Source organism: Hemiscyllium ocellatum, chromosome 5 (genome assembly GCF_020745735.1).
Source record: "Hemiscyllium ocellatum isolate sHemOce1 chromosome 5, sHemOce1.pat.X.cur, whole genome shotgun sequence".
In the NCBI taxonomy this organism is placed as follows: domain Eukaryota; kingdom Metazoa; phylum Chordata; class Chondrichthyes; order Orectolobiformes; family Hemiscylliidae; genus Hemiscyllium; species Hemiscyllium ocellatum.
In genome coordinates, this window is record NC_083405.1 from 30,465,029 (window position 1) to 30,484,964 (window position 19,936).

General features: G+C 39.6%; 1 protein-coding gene across 1 annotated transcript in view; it reads right to left on the reverse strand.

Moving 5' to 3' along the window:
* LOC132815981 (secernin-1-like) overlaps positions 1 to 19,936 on the reverse strand; it is an 85,730-nt gene that overhangs the window by 22,969 nt on the left and 42,825 nt on the right. Inside the window, exon 3 of the mRNA XM_060825372.1 lies at positions 5,453 to 5,634. Within this exon, the coding sequence (XP_060681355.1) occupies positions 5,453 to 5,634 (182 nt within the window). The remainder of the gene's footprint in view (positions 1 to 5,452; positions 5,635 to 19,936) is intronic.

Here is a 19,936-nt window from a genome sequence, read left to right on the forward strand (position 1 = left end):
TAGGAGGTTTATAAAATCATGAGGCAAGACTGGGTAAATTGACAAGGTCTTTTCCCAGGATGGGGGGAGTCCAGATCTAGAGGGTAAAGGTTTCGGGTGAGGGGTAAGATTTAACAATGGACCTGAGGGGAAATGTTTTCCACACAGAGGGTAATGCGTGTATGAATGAACTGCCAGAGGAAGTGGTGGATGCTAGTGTAATTGCAGCATTTAACAGACATCTGGAGGAGTATACGAATAGGAAAGATTTAGAGGGATATAGGCCAAATGCTGGCAAATGGGACTAGATTAATTTAGGATAGCTGCTCATGTATGGACAAGTTGGACCAAAAGATCTGTTTCTGTGCTGCACATCTCTATAACTCAATTTGCTTGCTAAACCATTTTGCACAAGTTAAACCACTCAGTTATTTCATAAATTAAAATGATAAGTAATATCGCTTGAAATGCAATATTGCAAACAAATATAAATTTGTGGATCAATGTCAAATACTTTATTGACAAATTATTAAAATATTCACCAGGAAATGACATGTTTCTGGTCACTATTCTTTCAACGTGTTACTTTTTATTGCAGCGTGCACTCAGACACAAATGATGGATTAATTTTACAGATTCTATAGATTGGAAAAATAAGAGAATTCAACAACATGGCCTAAGCAATGAAGATCTCATCAATCTCTCACAGGCATTCATTAAGGCAAGAGATGTTTCACTGTCAGCCTGCAGGCCTGTTGGAATGGTCAGTTCTGGACAGTTTTGCTTCATTTGTGATTTGATAAATAGATGAGAGAGTGAGAGTTTGAGCTTAGGAAGATTCAAAATAGAACAAGCTCTCTTTTCTCTACAGTAGTTTTACAGATAGAGTTCTGTGCAATTACTCAACCCTCATTTTGCAATCCTCTGTTGCTCGTTTAATTATTCATCTCCTTGTCAATATACACTAAATGATTACTTCCTGTAAGCACCCACCAAGGAATACATAAGCAATATGCCACCTGAAATAATGATTATTGAAGTAGCACTAATTAAATTTAATGTAAATAAAACAAGGCAGGCTATTCAGGATAGTAGTGCTTAAAAATACTAGCATGACTGGTATTTTCCCTAAAATGTTGAAAAGGGGAAGACAGCAAATTTGCGAGCCATTGTCAATCATGATAACGGGAGTTGATCACCGGAAAGTCCCTGTATATAAAAAGATTACATTAAATGATGTACAATGGAGAAATTCCAGTCCTAGAGGCATTGTGGAGAAAAGTCAATAAACCGATCAATTGCAATAGAGCACTGAATGATCAAAAAAGGTCAGAGTGCAAGAGTGGTCAGAGAAATGTAGGGGGTTAAATTGGTGAAGGGAAACCACAAAAGGAGATTTGCCCATGACCAATGTTATGAAGCAGCTTACCGCACTTACTTACCCTATTCATTATAATGAATACTGCATGCAGACAGTACTCTCATCCCATTAGTTTCATGTAGGGGGCCCAAAATTGTTCGTTTCAAGCATTCCATTAAGCTAGTCTGCACTGCCTAAATCTACCCTGAGTCTCTGATTGGGGAGGTGCCCAATGGCTACTTACATGCTGACATCACCTTGTGAAACAAACAGCAATAGCTGACCATTAAAGAGTGCGCACACTAAGCTTATCGGATGCTGCATTGGAAGTCTTGGTGTGGAAAGTGGAAAGAAAGAAGAAAAGAGATGCCTTGTACTGTCAAGGGAAAGCAGCTCTACAAACAGAAAACAAGACAGTCGGAATCAGGGAGCCACAGAAATAAAAGCCAGTGGGTCAAGCCCCAGAACTTGGATGAGATGCAGGAAGAAATTCAATGCACTCCCAAAGTGGACAAGATCAGTGAATACATCTTGAAATTTAATTACCTATCAATTCTTAACATGATCCACAGTCACTGTTTAATGTACCATGCTTCCATCACTACTTATACACCTTTTTATCAATCAAGACTCTCTCTAATATTCATGACGCCATACAGGCAGGATCTGCAGATGGTGGGAATCTGTTCATGAGTGCATTGCAGACAAGGGGAGGAAAAGGAGAGTGCATGTGCCAATTTGGTGGAGGACAAGATGGGACACATTCTGCTCGACAGGATTCTGGACAATACTTGGATAGGTCAGGAGGAGAGACAAAGAACAAAGAAAATTACAACACTAGAAAAGGCCCTTTGGCCCTCCAAGCCTGCACCGATCCAAATACTCTATCCAAACTTGCCACTTATTTTCTAAGGATCTGTATTCCTCTCCTCCCTGCCCATTCACATATCCGTTTGGGACATCTTACATGGTGCTACTGTGTCTTTCTCTACCACCTCCGCCAGCAACGTGTTCCAGGCACCCACTACCCTCTGCATAAAGAACTTTCCATGTATTTCTCCCTGAGCTTTTCCCCTCTACTTTGAACTAGTGACCCCTAGTAATTGTGTCCTCCATTCTGGGGAATGTTTCTTGCTATCCACCCCATCTCTACCTCTCATGATTTTATAGACCTCAAATCAGGTCCCCCATCAACCTCCACTTTCTAATGAAAATAATCTTAATCTAGTCAACTTCTCTTCATAGCTAGTGGCCTCCATAGCAGACAACATCCTAGTAAACCTTCTCTTCACCCTTTTGGTAATGTGGCAAACAGAACTGTACGTAGTATGCCAAATGTGGCCAAACCAAAGTCCTATACAATTGTAACATGACCTTCCAACTCTTGTGCTCAATTCCCCCTCTGATGAAGGAAGGCAGCCTTATGCCTTCTTGACCACTATTGACCTGCGTTGCCACCTTCAGGGTACAAATGGACCTGAACACCCAGATCTCTTTGTATATCAACTTTCCCCAGGGCTTTTCCCACGACACTGAAGGGAATATCACAAAATGCTTGGTGTGTTTGGAAGCCTTCCAAATAGCCTGCATTCAATGCAAATGGGCATTGGAGCAATCCAACACCAATTTTGACAGTTTGGAATTAACCTTGGAATAAGGGACCAACTCCATTATCACACTTGTGATCCAACCACAAAGAAACATCTGGACCAATACCTCTATTTCTTTTGCAGCACAATTTATATCAGAAATATGGATGCTGCAGTGAATACTTAAACAAATATCACGTGTGGTCAGTTTGTGGTCTTTAAAGCTTGGACTGCAGTCACCATGCAAATGGTTATCAGCAATCAAACTGTTCTTCAGCAGATTGCTGGATTCCAGAGACATCATGCTAAAGGTTTGACTGTGATGCCACAGAATTCACCCATTGTCTTCTTACCCACTGCCTGTCAGCCAACCACCCTTAATACATCTGAACATACTCAGAGATACAGTGAGATTCTGGGTCTTCTACACACAGAAGGTATTCATTCTGCATATGTACAGAAAAACCTCGATTATCTGGCATTTGGTTATCTGAATTTCTGATTATCTGTACAAGATCACAATGTTTGGGTAAACCATGTTATTCACCATTCGATTATCCGAATAAAGTACTCTATGCCCAAGGCATTCAGATAACTGAGGTTCCTCTATAATTGCTTTGAGAAGCTGATTGGTGAGTCACCTTGAACTGCTACAGTCCATGTGGTGTAGGTGCATCCATTGTGCTGTCAAGGTAGGGGATCCTGGGGTTTTGACCCAATGACAGTCAGGGAATAACAATACGGTCCAAGTCAGGGTGGCATGTAGCTTAGAGGGGAGCTGCAGGTAGTGATGTTTCTGAGCATCTGCCGTCCTTTTCTACTTGGTAGAAATCATCCTTCAAGGCCATCTGCTGACTGCCCAATTTAACTAAATTTAGCAGCCAACATCCATGCTGAAGCCATTGAGATAGCAATACAGAAAAACACTAAGACGATCAAAGACACAGGAAAGATAGACTCAAAAGAGAATTCTCAGGAGTAACTCATTAAAGTTCATATGCCATTGGGAAAAATTTACAAATATGATTTATGAAGTATGTCATCATTGCAATCGGTATTTCCCATTAAAACTCCTCTTAATTTTTCATCTGGTTTGCTCAGCAGAATGAGATAAGACAAGTGTATTGTGACTGCTGCCAGGATACCAGGCATTCACCTGTATGTAGTTAGACACCAGCTCAACCTTTCTCCTTTGGTTGAACTTCGCATTGTCAGGCTGTGGCAACAAAGCTAGGTGAATGGTTGCCTGCAGGATGAGAGCCGAGAGTCCCCCGACAACATGCAAATGCTCCACCATTTGCGCTCTACATTATAGTTGTCTTTTGTGTCAGTCAGTACTGTTTATTTGATAAAATGCCTAGGTGACCTCTCTCGCTCTATTACACAAGTAGTGAATTGACAGGTTTTAAAACATCACCAGCTCCAGGCCATTAGAGGCCGGACATATAAAAAGATAATTGCCTATTTCACCTTCACAAATCACCAGTTGTGACTGCAACAAGTGACAGACTTCAATGAGGATGTTCTTCGTGAAGCTTAAGGAGATTCAGACAAGGAGAGTTGTTGCGACACCCTGGGTAGATATCTCCTTGTGTCAAAGCTCAGAGGGTTGTGGAGCTGAAGGAGACTATAGAAAGGGCTGGGGTGATGACATAGAGGGATATGAAAATAAGGACACAAATTTTAAAATCAAGGTATCCCTTGATGGAGAGTCAATATAAATCAGTGAGTACAGAGCTGATAAGGGAACTGGACTTGGTGCAAGTAAATACTTAGGCAGAAGAGTTTTGGATGACTTCAAGCTTAGGTGGAGAGAAGAATGAGGAAGACCAGCTGGAGTTACAGAATATTTAAAGACTTAAGTTACCAAGACAATGGATGACTGTTTCAGATGAGCTGCAGCAAGTGTGGAATCAGGAGATGTAGCATTCCAAAGGGGCCCCAATTCAACATACCCACATCGGAGAACAGGTGGCTTCACAAAAATCTTTAAGTCTGGACCAAGCCCTTCAACACTCACTACATCACTACTTGAAAGTGCAGTCATGTGGTGTTGGACAATTATCTTGGGATCAAATATGGCATCAATGTGGCAAACCTTCTGGTTCTGCCCAAAATATTTGAGAGAGGGGGGCACTGAATCAGTTTTAATGAAAACGTTACTACTGACCCAAAGCATTGACAGCTTCCCTCCACAGTTCCTGCCTGACCACCCGAGTATTTCCAATATTACAGTTTTGCTGTTCTCGGGAGGTATTGTTAGCTATTACACAGAACTTGTAGCACCAACCAGGTCTCCTCAATATTTAGTTGAAGAAAATTTCTGCTCCCAGCATGATAGTTTGGCAACAGGGGGAGGAGTTGAGAAGGGTGGTGATAAAGTTGAGCTGGGTTTTTTTTTCAGTATTCCACTCTCATTGCAACACCACAATGTTCCAAGAAGAAAAGCCATTTTATCCATACTTCAGAGAAGGAAACACAAGGATTTCATGTCTGCTATTTTTCTAAAAAAAAAACTACTTACCTGACAAGGTCCATTCCGAGTAATCCTTCTGTCTCTGTCGCTGTCTCTCTGGTGACCACAGCGCCATTACCAATGCAAACTCCATGGTCATTGGCTCCCATTTCTGCTCCCCACATCCAGGCTGGTTTGCTTAATATTACAGCAAGTGTCCTCTCTACCTGGTCAATAGCAATGTACGTGCACTACCAAATCAAAAGACATGGGGAAAAAAAACATCAGTCAAGACAGCACATCAGTCTAACGCGAAGAATCAAAGTTATTAGTGAGATGCAATTCGGGAGAGGTTGGGATTTAAATTACAGTGGCTCTGGCCTCCTCACATTACAGAAGTTGTGCCACCAAAAAAAGCAGCACGTTAAATCTGTATGTTAAAAGACAGCATGCTAAAACTATATAGACGGTTGGAGGGAAAGTTTGACATTATAATCCAGGGGGAAAAAAAAAAGTCAATTCACATTGAGAGAAGTATCAGGTAGTAAATGAATGTCAACCACAGATTTGGTAAAGGAAAATTGTGTTTGAAGTTGTAATGGAGAGCTTTCATCTGTAGGCAGATTTTCAAATGACATTGGACAAAGTTCTATGTAAAATACATCTTAGCAAGCCAGGAAAGATAGTGTCATGGTGGTAATGATGGTTCTGCTGGCTAATGGTCAAATGAGTTCAAATCCCACTGTGGCAAATAAAGAAATCCAAATTTAATAGATTCAGATTTTAAAAACACTTGCCTAATAGTGACCATACTAATTTTCAATTAGAAAAAATAACACACATTTGGCTCCTTTAGGGAAGGAAGCTGCCATATTTGCTTGGTCTAGTCTACATATGACTGCAGACACACACAGCAATGTGGTTGACTCTTAACTGCCCTCTGGGCAATTAGGGATGGGCAATAAATGCTGGCCAAACCAATGATTCTCACATTCCTTAAATGAATTAGAAAAACAAATCCAGTATCAAAGTTTGTGTGCACTTGGATGCCATTTTGGACATCTGAAGACACCTAAAAAATAGGTGCTAGGCACCAGAATTTTACACCTTATGATATCATAACAGGTAGTATTAGCATTTTATTTTCAATTAAGTGCATGTGACAAAACAACTGAGATGAACAGAGTTTGGCACTTACAATGCTGATCTATCAAAAGAAAATGGGTAAGCGATACTGCCATAAATTGGAGTGTGTTTAAAGGATTTATAATATACTAACAAAGAGGTATTACAGTAATGCATTAAGATTTGAAATGGAAAAATCCTTTTATTTTTACAATAACCTTGAAATAGCTTAATCAATACAAAGCCTCCGTCATTTCCAATAGGTGGTCAGTACATTTAACACTTTACTAGAGAAGGCAATTTCAAATTAATTTTTACTAAACTGATTTATAATAAAAACAAAAATGCTGGAAATACTCAGATGGTTTCAGGTAGCATCTATTAGGGAGAAAAATGCAATTAATGTTTGTCTCCACTGGGAACTGCCTTAACTGCAAAATACTTTCAGTACATCCATTGTATTCAGTTTTTCTTTTAAGAATAGACAAACTACACCTAAGCTGAGGCAGCTCAGTATCATGGACCCTGCTTGTGAATCAAGTTTATAAAACTCTAACCATACAATTCTGTTGTACTTTCAAAATGAATATTGTAATGTCAGTTTAGAAATCCAAAATGGAATCAGTAATCAATAATGTATAAATATAAAATGATTTATAATCTATTGCACTAATATACTCTTCACAAAATGAAGCCAGTTCCCAGAATGGAGTAACAGAGAAAGAAAAAAAATCTCACCTCAAACTTATTTAATACTTTGTGCCATTTGATTTGATAATTTACATTATTATAGACAGTGCAATATAAAGAAATATTGCATTAGGGTGTTATCCAATGTCCTCAATAAAGGAATTTAAATGATTTCATACAAAACTAGCAGACTCTGTTGGATACTATACCATAGGGAACAAATCTCCTTTTCAGCAATTCAGAAACCACCTTTCAGATTGAATGAGTTAAAATGAGAGAGAAACTGGCAGTTAACATACAACATCTGATTCTGTTCCAGTTAAGTGAGCTTGAAGCAAGCTCAGATCCACTTAGACTCAAATGATAGTGACCGTAAAATTGTTAAGGGACGCATTTTTAAAAAAAATATTTTATCAAGAAACAAAGTTATATGTTGTACATTACCTACCGCACAAATTTGCAAACTGGGACTGCTAAATTATATGCTGACACAAAGTTTCCAAAGCTCCCAGAATTTTCACTATCATTGGAACTCTAACTGTTTCCTACACTTAACTGTACATGACTTGGGTTGCATTCAGGATCAGACTCTGTCGTGATAGCATCTCAAAATAAACATTGCCATTTTGAGCTCTTTTATCATGGAATGAGAAGGAAAGATGCTCATGTTAAGGGCAAAATGCAGGGAAAGAGCAAATAGGATGCCTTTAATATGCTTTCTATCATAGTAACAAAGATGTATGAAGTTTAAGGTAAACAAGGTGCGTGACTCTAGCAATTTCCAACCAAGTGCTGAAGAGACTGCAGATTTCACAGAAATGTTCAAAAGTTCACTGAAACTGGATAACATCTTTGCGACAGAAATGGAATACTTTCAGCCATGAAGGACTTATTTAATTAATCTGTGCTGTTTAGTACACACCAGGTTATTATGAGACAGTTTTTTTTTGCAGATAAAAGAAAATAGTAGGATGATCTGAAAATCTGGTTAATTCTTCAGCCTCATCAATGGTCTATTCAGCAGTGACCTAAAAGTCCCCCGGGTAAGGATGAGCTGATCCTGATGAAGGGCTCTTCCTGAAAACTTTGCTTCTCCTGCTCCTCGGATGCAAACTGACCTGCTGTGCTTTTCCAGCAGCACACTCGTGACTCCAAAGTCAAAAATCACACCACCAGGTTATGGTCCAACAGGTTTGTTTGAAAGTACAACCTTTTGGAACGCTGCTCCATCATCAGGTAGCTGCAGCAGCCATGACAAGTGCATCCCCCATTCAGAATTTGAAACAATGCTGCCTCAAGTATTCAACAAACCGATGCTACACAACTTACAAACTGATCAAACATGCAGGGGAACCACTCCTCCTCCATCTTATTATGCAGTGTTACATTTACTAAATATATGTAGATATGTGGGCCTCATGCATCAGAAGTGAGCAATACCATGACCATTAAGGGAACCATTCAATTAATGTGCATTTGGTGAGTGACCCTGCCAAGAAATTTAGCTTGCTGACTACCTTCAACTTTGCAGCACCTATGTTGTTATCTTGAAATTCAACAATTTCTAACACCTTTGCACCTCCAAGACCACCAAGAATGATGGCTGGAGGTATCCCTTTCACACATGGGTCATGATCTCCTCCAGAAGTCATAACACAGTCAGAGGACTTCCAATGAGAATGGTGGAGTCACATCACAGCTATGGATAGAGCCTTCAGTCGCCTGAAGCAAATGTTTTCTTGTACTCCAGGGAGCAAATCTCTGCAGTTGTAAGAGCCTCCACGTTTGAGGTGATGTGGTGCATCCCCTCAATATTGAGGGTCCAGCCACTATCACATGTGATATTGAAACAAGTAGGAGGAAAAGAGGTGGAAGGTAGACTTGAAGGATGACCGATGTAAGGAGGGAGGGTGCAGACTGCACTTGGACAGAGTGCAGAGACCACATAGCAATGAACCACTCCACTTTCAACGTAGACCGCGCTATTCCCTTAGACTACAACCACTACAGGCTTGCCTTTGTCCAATATTAATCAAGGCCACCAGGAATACCCTTAATCCTCTCATACTGAGCTTTGATACCGTAAGATTCAGTCCACAAGTTCTCTATGCTGAATAATATCTTGGTGTGTCACACAGAAGTGTATAGACTCAGACATCTGCTCATTTTCATTGAGCTGAAGCCTCAGAAAGTAGTTGAAAAAGCTTGATTCTTGCAAGTTTCATTACTCGCCATTCTTGTCTTGAAATCTCTTGTAAAATATTGTGTAACAGAAGACTGCCTTGGCATAATGCTTATTGAAGTTCTCACCATCTCGCATTTATCAACATGAGATTAAAATCATATTGGTTATTGATTTTAATGACCGATGCTCTGTCATACAATTAAGGACTACACTAAGACACAAAAGGCAGTTGTTTGAATTTTTTAAAAAATGACATTGGTGTTATAGAAAGAGTCGCATATTTCCTCCCCAATCTGTTCATTGACTGATGATTTTGTTGGTATCGCTTTCAATACTTTCTCCCCTTACTCCAAAGACAAGCAGAGCACAAGGTTACCCTAATTCTAACCCAGTTTTCATGGGAAAATTAGAACTTTGCTGTCATATGTAATTGAAACATACCTCAAAAATATTGGTAGAGTGATATGCAGGAGTTCACCTCAAAAAAGAACTGCCTGTAGTGTAATGGTTGCATTGTGCAAGCTCACATTATAGAAGAATCGTGCTTTAGAAACAGCACTTAGTGTTGACAATGCAATGGTGTTACAGCCAACACACATTTCAAAAGATCATGCTGTAGAAACACAGTATCCTAATTTGTCAATCGCATAACACTAAATTCATATTAGTGAAACGCACATTATAGCAGAATGACTTTTAATTTAAATGTCTAGGCTCGTACATCTAGGTTATGCTACCATTAAGTAAGCAATTTCAAATGCTTTAAGCTTCATAACAGCATCCGTTGGCAGTAGAAGAGCATAGCTACATTGGCTGATACATTAGGATCACAGCTGACACCTGCCTATCCTTTATTTGCTGCAGATCTCAAGATAATCCACTTGTTTAGTAATGTTGCAACATGGCACATCAACAATCGAAAACAACTGAGACCAGTCAGATCAGATTCACATTACTGATGCCAAGAACAGCACTATTCAACTCAAGCACCAGACAGTGCATATAGATTCCTGACAGCCGCACATTAGAGAACTTCTGTAATTTGTACAGGGCCTGCATGTTATTATTTGTGGATTAAATATACAGATAATTCTAATATAACGTGATAGTTCCATTCCCGTACTATAAGAAAATAGTGTAATAGTGGCACAATTTAAGCCAATACAGGCAAAAACAGTTCATGTTCTACAAATAACAGTCTAAATTCTTCAATTGCATAATAGCCAATTTGCGTTGAAGAAATATACGTTATAGCAGAACCCACGGTAGAAACTCAGGCTCAAAAAGACTTTCTGATAATCATTAAGATTAATCTTATGAGAGGGAGGAATGTTATTTCAAAAATAATCGGCCACCTTTGTATACTAAAATATCACAATGCCCTCTATTCCTTTCACTTCATGCACAAAGTAGACATTCTTCAGCAAAATGTTTAAACTGGTTTCCAAATGGAGACTCTCAGCTCCTCCCCTCTAACTGGCCCAGTGATATGACCATTTCTGATATGTATGTTTTTCTCAACTGAAGACACCTCCACCTCACACCCCACTCCAAATGTTGTGGGCAACAGGGCCTCCCTCGACAATCCTGCTGTCTCCCCTTCCCTTCTGAACAGCTTTGTTAGGGCACCTGTTGCCCTTACCCTTTAACCTATCTGCCTGTACAGATGCATGGAACCCCACCACCTGCAAGTTTGCCTTCAAGTGACACACCATCCTGACATAAGAGTATATTGCCCTTCCTTCACCATAGCTGGGTTAACTCCCTCAGAGCATTGAGTGTACATATACTAAATGGACAGCAGAGACTCAGGACGGCAACTCACCACAACCTTCTCAAGGGGCAATTAGGGACAGGCAATAAGAGTTTTTAAATCATTTGTGTGCCTATTCTTATAAATTGTGTTGCAAGACTAAATAAGATCAGCAGCCAAACTAAAATTATCTGAAGTACTTATTCATCATTTCAGTTCTGATTATTGGCTTCATCAGTTACACAAGCACCAGAGGATTTCTGAACTGGTGTTTTCTCTCATTCTATTTTTAAAATATTATACCTCCTTACAATCGCTGATGATCTAATATCCTAGATATTCTTCTCAAACATAGTTTAATGTATTCTGACTATAATTATATAAACACTTTAAGACTATCAGGTCATGATAACTTTCTGACTTTCTACCAATATAAGTTGAAACTACATAGTAGTTTTCTAAAACTTTCATGTCGTGTTATGAACTTTACTAGAAATACTATATCTCATGCAACATTTTCACTATGAACAAGTTCTTAAAACTAGGCATTCAACCTCCTCGCAAATCAGATTTCCATCAGTTTCCACCCCGCCCCCCGTGATCATATCAGTTTAGGTGTCAGGCAGTCTTAAACGAACAATTTGGACACTCAACATTAACATTTAGAAATGACATTTCTCACTCCCAAAGCATTTACATGCTAGTTATTTCAAATATGATCAATCTACAAAGAGCTTCAAACATGCAGTTTTCTTTTTAAAAATGCATGGCCAAAAGACTACCAACTCCCCTGGCTGTTCTGTGAACCCTTTAACCGAGATGTTAGGACTGTGACATTACCAGGGCCAGGCTCTGTTGCTATTCCAAATCCAGGCACAGGGTCATTAATATTTGGGAGGAGGGGTGGTGATCACAATCACCAACAATGTAATCATAGGGTCACACTGCATGGAAAGAGACTCTTCAATCCAACTTGTCCATGCTGACCAGACATCCCAATCTAACGTAATCCCATTTGCCAGCATTTGGCCCATATCCATCTAACTCTTCCTATTTATGCAGCCATCCACATGCCTTTTAAAATGTGTAATCGTACCCACCTCCACCGCTTCCTCTGGCAGCTTGTTCCATTCACCCACCACCCTCTGCCTGATAAAGTTACCCCTTGGGTCCTTTTAAAATCTTTCCCCTCTCACTCTTGACTCCCCCTCACCCTAGGGAAAAAAAAGACCTTGGCTATTCACCCCATCCATGCCCTCATGATTTTATAAACTTCTCCAAAGGTTAGCCCTTCAGCCTTTGGCACTCCAGGGAAAGAAGCTCCAGCCTGTTCAGCCTCTCCCTATAAGGCAGACACTCCAGTTTCAGCAACTTCTTTGTAAAATCTTCTGTGTGCTGCTTTGCTGGTGGAGTGACTGAATATTTGCAAATGTCATGCCAATCAAGTGGGTTGCTTCAAACCGAATGATGTCAAGCTTTTAGTGTTGTTAGAGCTTCGTCATCCAGGCAAATGGCAAGTATGCCATCACTCTCATGACTTGTGTCTTGAAGATGGTGGACACGCTATGGGGTGCCGTGAAGTACGTAATTTTGCAGGATTCCTAGCCTCTAACCTGCTCTTGTAGTCACTGCCTTTAGATGGCTAGTCCAATTCTGTTTTAGGTCAAAGGTAATCCCTAAAATGGTGAGGTTAGTGGGAGATTCAATGATGGCGACACCATTGAATGTCAAGGAATGGTGGGTTTTTCATCGCGTCTTATTGGAGTTGATTATTTCTGTGGCATGAATGAGGCTTGCCATTTTTCAGCCCGAGCTTGGATATTGTCCAGATTTGGTTGCTTTTGGACATGGGACTGCTTTACTCCCATTTCTACTGATAGGAGCATCCTGCTTCTACTCAATGCTGTTCACTTTATATGTTGCTAGGAGGCTGAATGGAGCTAAGCAAGAGAGAGGTTTTGATGTTTCATTGCTTAAATAAAATAGCCAAAATGAGTATTTATACATCATCCCAGAAATAATGTGCTGTTAAATCAATTCAGTGGTTCACAAATTTGGGTCACAAATGTAACAATTAGCTGGTACCTTTCAGGCGATACGTTACAGGTACCACACATGACACCACTGGCAAAGAGTAATAAAATGAGCAACAACCAGAACCATTCTCTGCTCGCTCACAGCTCGAGCTACTCCCTGTGATTCTGTTCTCTTTAGATTCCTGCCCTATTTGCACTCCTGCCAATCAGAACCAGGCAAACCATCTCAAATGATATCTCTAAATGCCTATTTTTTTGTAAAAGCATGAATAAAGCATCTCTATATTATAACTAGGTTTGTGAAAAATGCAAATGCATAAGAAATCCAGCCAGTCTTCAAAATGAACATAAAGAGATTAACAAAGGGCTTCTAGAAGCCACAAGACTTCTCTTGTAGATTCAACCACATCCAAAAGCCCGCAGACACTCAGACCGTGATATCTTAAGAAATCAAACACAAAAAGGGTCATTAAAACAATTCAAGGATTCCAGGATATCACTGTTATCTCAAAGATTCTGCAGCATTGAACAGGAAACAGGAAGACTGACATCACAATAATGCACAGTATCATTTGACACTTTGCTTTGTGGACCAGTGATTTTTCAAACTTAACTGAAATGCATACAGCTATTTTGAGGAAAACATTGTTAATACCATGACAGAGGCTTCTCGATAGCAATAGCATCTCAACAAGGGAAAAGGGACATATTCAGCATTACTGTATTGAAGTCACAGGGGAGTCACAACCTGCGATGATGTAGTAAGGTAAAAGAAAGGAGCCTTCGACTCATTCCCAGGACTGGTTTTGCACAGTCCACCTGAGGGAATAACTTCCAACGATTTAATTACAGAATCCACGTAGTTGCTGAAACTGACAACATTTTCGTATGTTTCACCTCAAAGAGAACTTCAGTAAAGCCAAACCTGTAATAATACTAGAGACTGATTTTATCTTCATATGTAAAACTTGCATAATTCACTTTACAACTTTATTAGCTAACATAGACACAAACTTATCACCTTTTAAAATATGACACTTTCACCAATAATTGCACAATAAACTAACCGCACCTGTTTAAAGCAGTGCTGCATTTTACTTTTCTGTGGAAACTCTTGATAATTAAAATGGGACTACAAATGAGCCTTTAAAAATTCTTATTTCAGAGTCCACATCTGATATGTGGTCATGATAACAAAACTCAAAAATTGTTATGTAATACTCAAGTACTGCATGCATAGTTTAAAATTTATGGGATCACTAAAATCCTTCCAAAAGAGAAAGGAATCATACGATCAAAAGGCTTGAGAACCATGCACAGATCACTCCTTTCCAGAACTACATGGTTACAATAAAGATATACAGTTTACACAAGGGTGATACCACTGATACTAACTTTTGGCTTAGTAAAATCTTACACCTGTCGTCAGTAGTACACAATTTACATAGTGAATGTAATATAGCACTATATTGCTCCCACTTCCTTTTCATATGCAAGCATCAACTCTTTCTACTAATATACTTACTCATTGCTTTCACTTATTTCAATAGCTCATATTTCATATGAGAATGCAAATTAGCAATGTAGAAAATTAAAAAGTGCTCAAAGTTTTTATTATCTTCTGTAAAGCCTTACTTTAGTCAGGCATCAACTACTCACTGGGGTACCTGACAAAAGCTCAACTTTGTCACCACCTTTAGAATCAAATAGATCAAACTTCATCTATCCTCAAAGACACTCAAAATTTCTTCAGGCAGGGGTTCATCATTCAGCACTGTCGCCATCTCTTTAGATCAGAAGGGAAAGTGGAGGTCTAAAAAGAAACTGGGCCAGTTTTGGATAGAAGTGTCAAAATTTAAATTAAATCTTATACTCTAACATGAGCATATAATTTAGAAAAACCATTTTTTTACTTTTTCTTTGAAAATCTGATAGTGGACATCATAAATTCACGTTGAGTCAACATACATATGCAACTGGGAAATTTAGATTAGATTCCCTACAGTGTGGTAATAAGCCCTTCAGTCCACACCAACCCTCCGAAGATTAACCCAGCCAGACCCATCTCCCTCTGACTAATGCACCTAACATTATGGACAATTTAGTATGGCCCTCCGTGTGCAGGTCACATGGATTGAAACCCACGCAGACACGGGGAGAATGTGAAAACTCCACACAGACAGTCGCCCAAGGCTGGAATCGAACTTGGGACCCTGGTGCTGTGAGGCAGCAGTGCTAACCACTGTGCCACCCCTGCTCCGTCACAGCCATAAACTGACCAGAAAGATGTGATGCCACTAACAAGTCAGGAAATGGAATAACCTTTAATCCCAGAAGTCAAATATTCTCCACCACACCAATGAATCAACAAGAAACCATAGTATATAATTCACCATGGCAGTACCAGAGAAGATGAATGAGTGGATACCACAGAAATGGACAATAACAACTCACATTCAAAACATTAGAGGACCTGAATACTTTGAAGATGTAATGCATATGCAGGGCCAGGAGAAAGTGGGATTGACTAGAAAAAAAACCAGATTTTGTTCATGAATGATAGAATTCTTGATACACTACGTAAACCGGTAGTTAGAAGTGACATGCGTGCAATTGACTTTTTATTGAAAGTGGTAATGTTTGGAGAAATGCATTTGTACACTATCACAATATGATCTCTGAAACAGTTGCCTTTCTGTAGAAAGGCATAGACTGGTAAAGCCAACAGAGAGGTTGGAGGTAGACATCCAGCCAAATTGAGGACCAAATGTATATTGGATTCAGAATCTTCTGCTGTGTAACAGCCTACTTTCTACTATCTACAGATAGTTGTCAAATATTCCTAGGCCACATTTAAAGTTGATTATGGAAAAAAAAACTGCTGGTAATAGAATTTTAATCTTCTGCAGTATTGAAACTGTATGATATTTAAATTCTATTAACCTATTCTGGTTGAGGTTTACAGGGCAGTTAAATTGCATCACACTGCTGTCAAAATGTAATTATGGAATCAATGAAAGTGGGAAACTGTGGATTATCTTGCACTATGTACGACCAAAGTGGGAAAAAATGTTTTCTCCTTCAATTACTGCCTTTGAAACTTCCACTGACTCACTGAAAATGTAATCAGATTAAGAACAGAATGATGACAAAAGGTGTCAGGTTTCATTTTACAATTTTATAAGAAGACTTTAATTTCATAGCTGGAATACAGTGTTACCTACAGATTATTGTGCAAATACTGCAAAATTGGCCACACTATACTGCCAAAGAAAATAATCAGCATTAATGTGTTTACAAATGCAATGGAGCTTTATTCAATGGAAACCGAAAGAGATTGGATTATCACTTCATTGGCATACACAAGATCAATGTAATTAAATAATTTTTATTTAGCACAGGAAATTCTAATTTAGGTCTCCATGTTAAAAGTCCATGACACTGGTTTCCCATAGCCGATAAATTCACAGCGACCAATAAACTGGCAACAAAAAACAATCCAAATTAACACTGAACTGCAAACATGCATCAAGAACAATTTTTAAAAACAAAAACTGCAGCTCAGGCAGCAGTTGTGGAGAGAAACAGAGTCAATGGAACAGATTTTCACCAGGTCAGGTTGCGTCAGGAGCCATTTAAAAGAGGTGACCTGAACTGTTAGCTTGCTCTCTGTGGATATTGCCTGAACTGCTGCAATCTTCAGCATCTGTTGTTTTCTGGGATTACTAAACCCATTCCAGGGCTTTTGGATTTTCAGTAGCGCTGGTTTAAGTCCACACTCAACATTCCTAACTTGACCAGCTGCACTGCAGAATCAGGCATGGACTACTCTGTCATCCATGGCCCAGGACAACTGAGGTTCTTCAGGCTAGGATTTGTCTGATTACCCAGTGTTAGAGGACAGGCCATTGGTGAGTCTTAACAAGAGGAGCTACCTGCTTTACATAACAAGAGGTAGTTTATGGAAATGAGAGCAATAGGTAAATGTTACATTGATTAGTTAGTCTTCCGTAATTATGCCTATCAGGAGCCAGAGGTGATATACCCGTTTCCAGTGGGACCTCAGCTAAGCTGCCCGATTCTCTGCCCAAAGCCTATGTGATAGCAGATTGGGTGGTGCCTAATACACCACCAATATTAACCCTGTCAGAACCATGTCTTTATATAACATACACCTTAAACTTACACGGAGTCAGGTCAGGTGTTTAAAAAGGATTTGGTTCACAGTTCCAGAGGAGTCCCTGAGAAGTACAATACACAGAAGGGGAGAGTTCAAAAATCCTATCCTTATCTCTACTCCGTTATCTTGGTTTGTTCATAAAAAGGTCAAACGGTTTCAACTGTCTTGCAATTTCAGGGATGAAAAGCTTTAAATGCCTGGATGATTAGTTCTTTAATTACTCAGCAGAAGAAAAGAAGTTTTTTTAAAAAATGAAAACTGAGTTATAAAAGAATCATTTCATTTCTTCCACACACTATATAAAGTTACTGCTTCTATACAGTGCATGCTAAATGAATGAGTATACAAATGTCACATGTTGGGATAGGATGGCATCCCTGGGGTGAGGACCTAGCTCCTGCTATTCATGACTGCCAGACCCCAGCTTCCTGGTTATCAGGAGGTAAACTTTTGGCACATACTCTCTCCCTTGGAGTGAACAACAGAATTAATAATGCTGCTGGGGGTTCTGAATTTTGACTCAATTCTTGCCTAACTTTAATTGGATGGGAAACTCCACCTCGATTACAAATAAACGATTTAACCATTGAAAACAACAACTGTAGTCAGATTTCTGGTGGACTAGGGTTTCTGAACAAAACAAAAACCACCTCCTGCTTCTCATCTGCTATTATACAAAGGGAACTTCCAGTCTCCACTTTTCAATGACACATCACTAAACAAAGCCATAAAATGTTCTATTTTCTATCTGGACAAGCACCATAGAGACTAAACAGAAACTTATTAACAGGATGGTACATATTTTAGAGGGAGGCTTTCTACTTTAGAAGCAAGCTTTGCTCTAAATTAAATATTCCTGAATAAATTCTTACCTGTACATTCTTTACAAGGGACAGCAAATAACTTAATTATAATTTATTGCTCAACAACTATTGTAAGCGCTTAAACACATTTAAAGTACATCCATGCATTCTTCTAGAGATATAGCTATTAAGTGGATTCAGGAGTGCTATATACATACACAGTGTCTCAACAACAATGTTGAGTGATGGTTTCGTAGGCAAATCAGACCACAATGTCAGCAGCACTGCACAAAGAACAATGGGATGAATGAACAAGCTGTCCTTTTGATTTTCTGGTTGGAAGCTATGCTATTCTGAAGATCTGCCTTTGTGACCTCTATTCCAACCATTCCAATGCATTCTTGCATGACCTCTCACATTCTGCTCTCCACAGACTAGTCCCAATAACAGATTGCCTAGTTTTCAAAATATCTTCACCCCATATTTCAAATCCGCACCCCCCCCCACAGCCACATCTCTTCCCCATCATTAATCTCCTTCAGTCTCTCAAACTTCTACAATATCTGTGATCTTTGAATTCTGGCACTTTGTGTTGCCTCAATTTTAATCATTCCACCATTAGTAACCAAACCTTGAAGCCTAGTTGAAGATTTGTAGCTCGGGTATCCGTTGTTGTGGTTCTGTTCACCGAGCTGGAAGTTTTTGCTGCAAACGTTTTGTTCCCTGGCTAGGGAACATCAGTGCTATTGGAGCCTCCTGTGAAGCGCTGCTTTGATGTTTCTTCCGGTATTTATAGTGATTTGTTCTTGCCGCTTCCGGGTGTCAGTTTCAGCTGTAGTAGTTTGTATGTGGGGTCCAGGTCGATGTGTCTGTTGATGGACACATCCATGTTCCGCGTCCATGAACATCAGCTAGCCACAAAACGACACAACCAGCTATCCCTAGTAGCCATACACTCAGACAACCAGGAACATGAATTTGACTGGGAAAACACTACCATCATAGGACAAGCCAGACAGAGAACAGCCAGGGAATTCCTAGAGGCATGGCATTCATCCACAAACTCCATTAACAGACACAGACCTGGACCCCATATACAAACCACTACAGCTGAAACTGACACCCAGAAACGGCAAGAACATCCATCAACAGACACATCGACCTGGACTCCACATACAAACTACTACAGCTGAAACTGACACCCGGAAGCGGCAAGAACAAACCACTATAAATACCGGAAGAAACATCAAAGCAGTGCTTCACAGGAGGCTCCAATAGCACTGATGATGTTCCCTAGCCAGGGAACGAAACGTTTGCAGCAAAAACTTCCAGTTCGGCGAACAGAACCACAACAACCAAACCTTCTAACAAAGGGCATGAAGCTCTGGAATTTCTTCTGTCTCTTTAGGACATTCCTCAAAATTTACCACTGAACAAAATTTTTTGATTATCTGGTTTATCATCTCCATGTGGTTCAATGTCACTTTATTTTATCAATGCACCCTTAGTGGTTCTCAGCTCAACTTAAATCAGTCTTTCCAGCCTGGGATAACAGCAGTTCCTGCTGTTTATTGCGAAAAGTATCAGAGATTTACAAAACCAAAATACTGTTATTTCCAACCTCAGCAAAGTACAAAAACTCAGCTGTTCTGGCAATTTGACTCCAAACGTTTTAACTGTTCCTATCTCCACAGCTGTACCGACACCTGCTGATTTTCTCCAGTAACTTTTAAATTTAAAATTCAAAGGTTTACTTGTGTTTAATGAAAGTCTGAACCCGC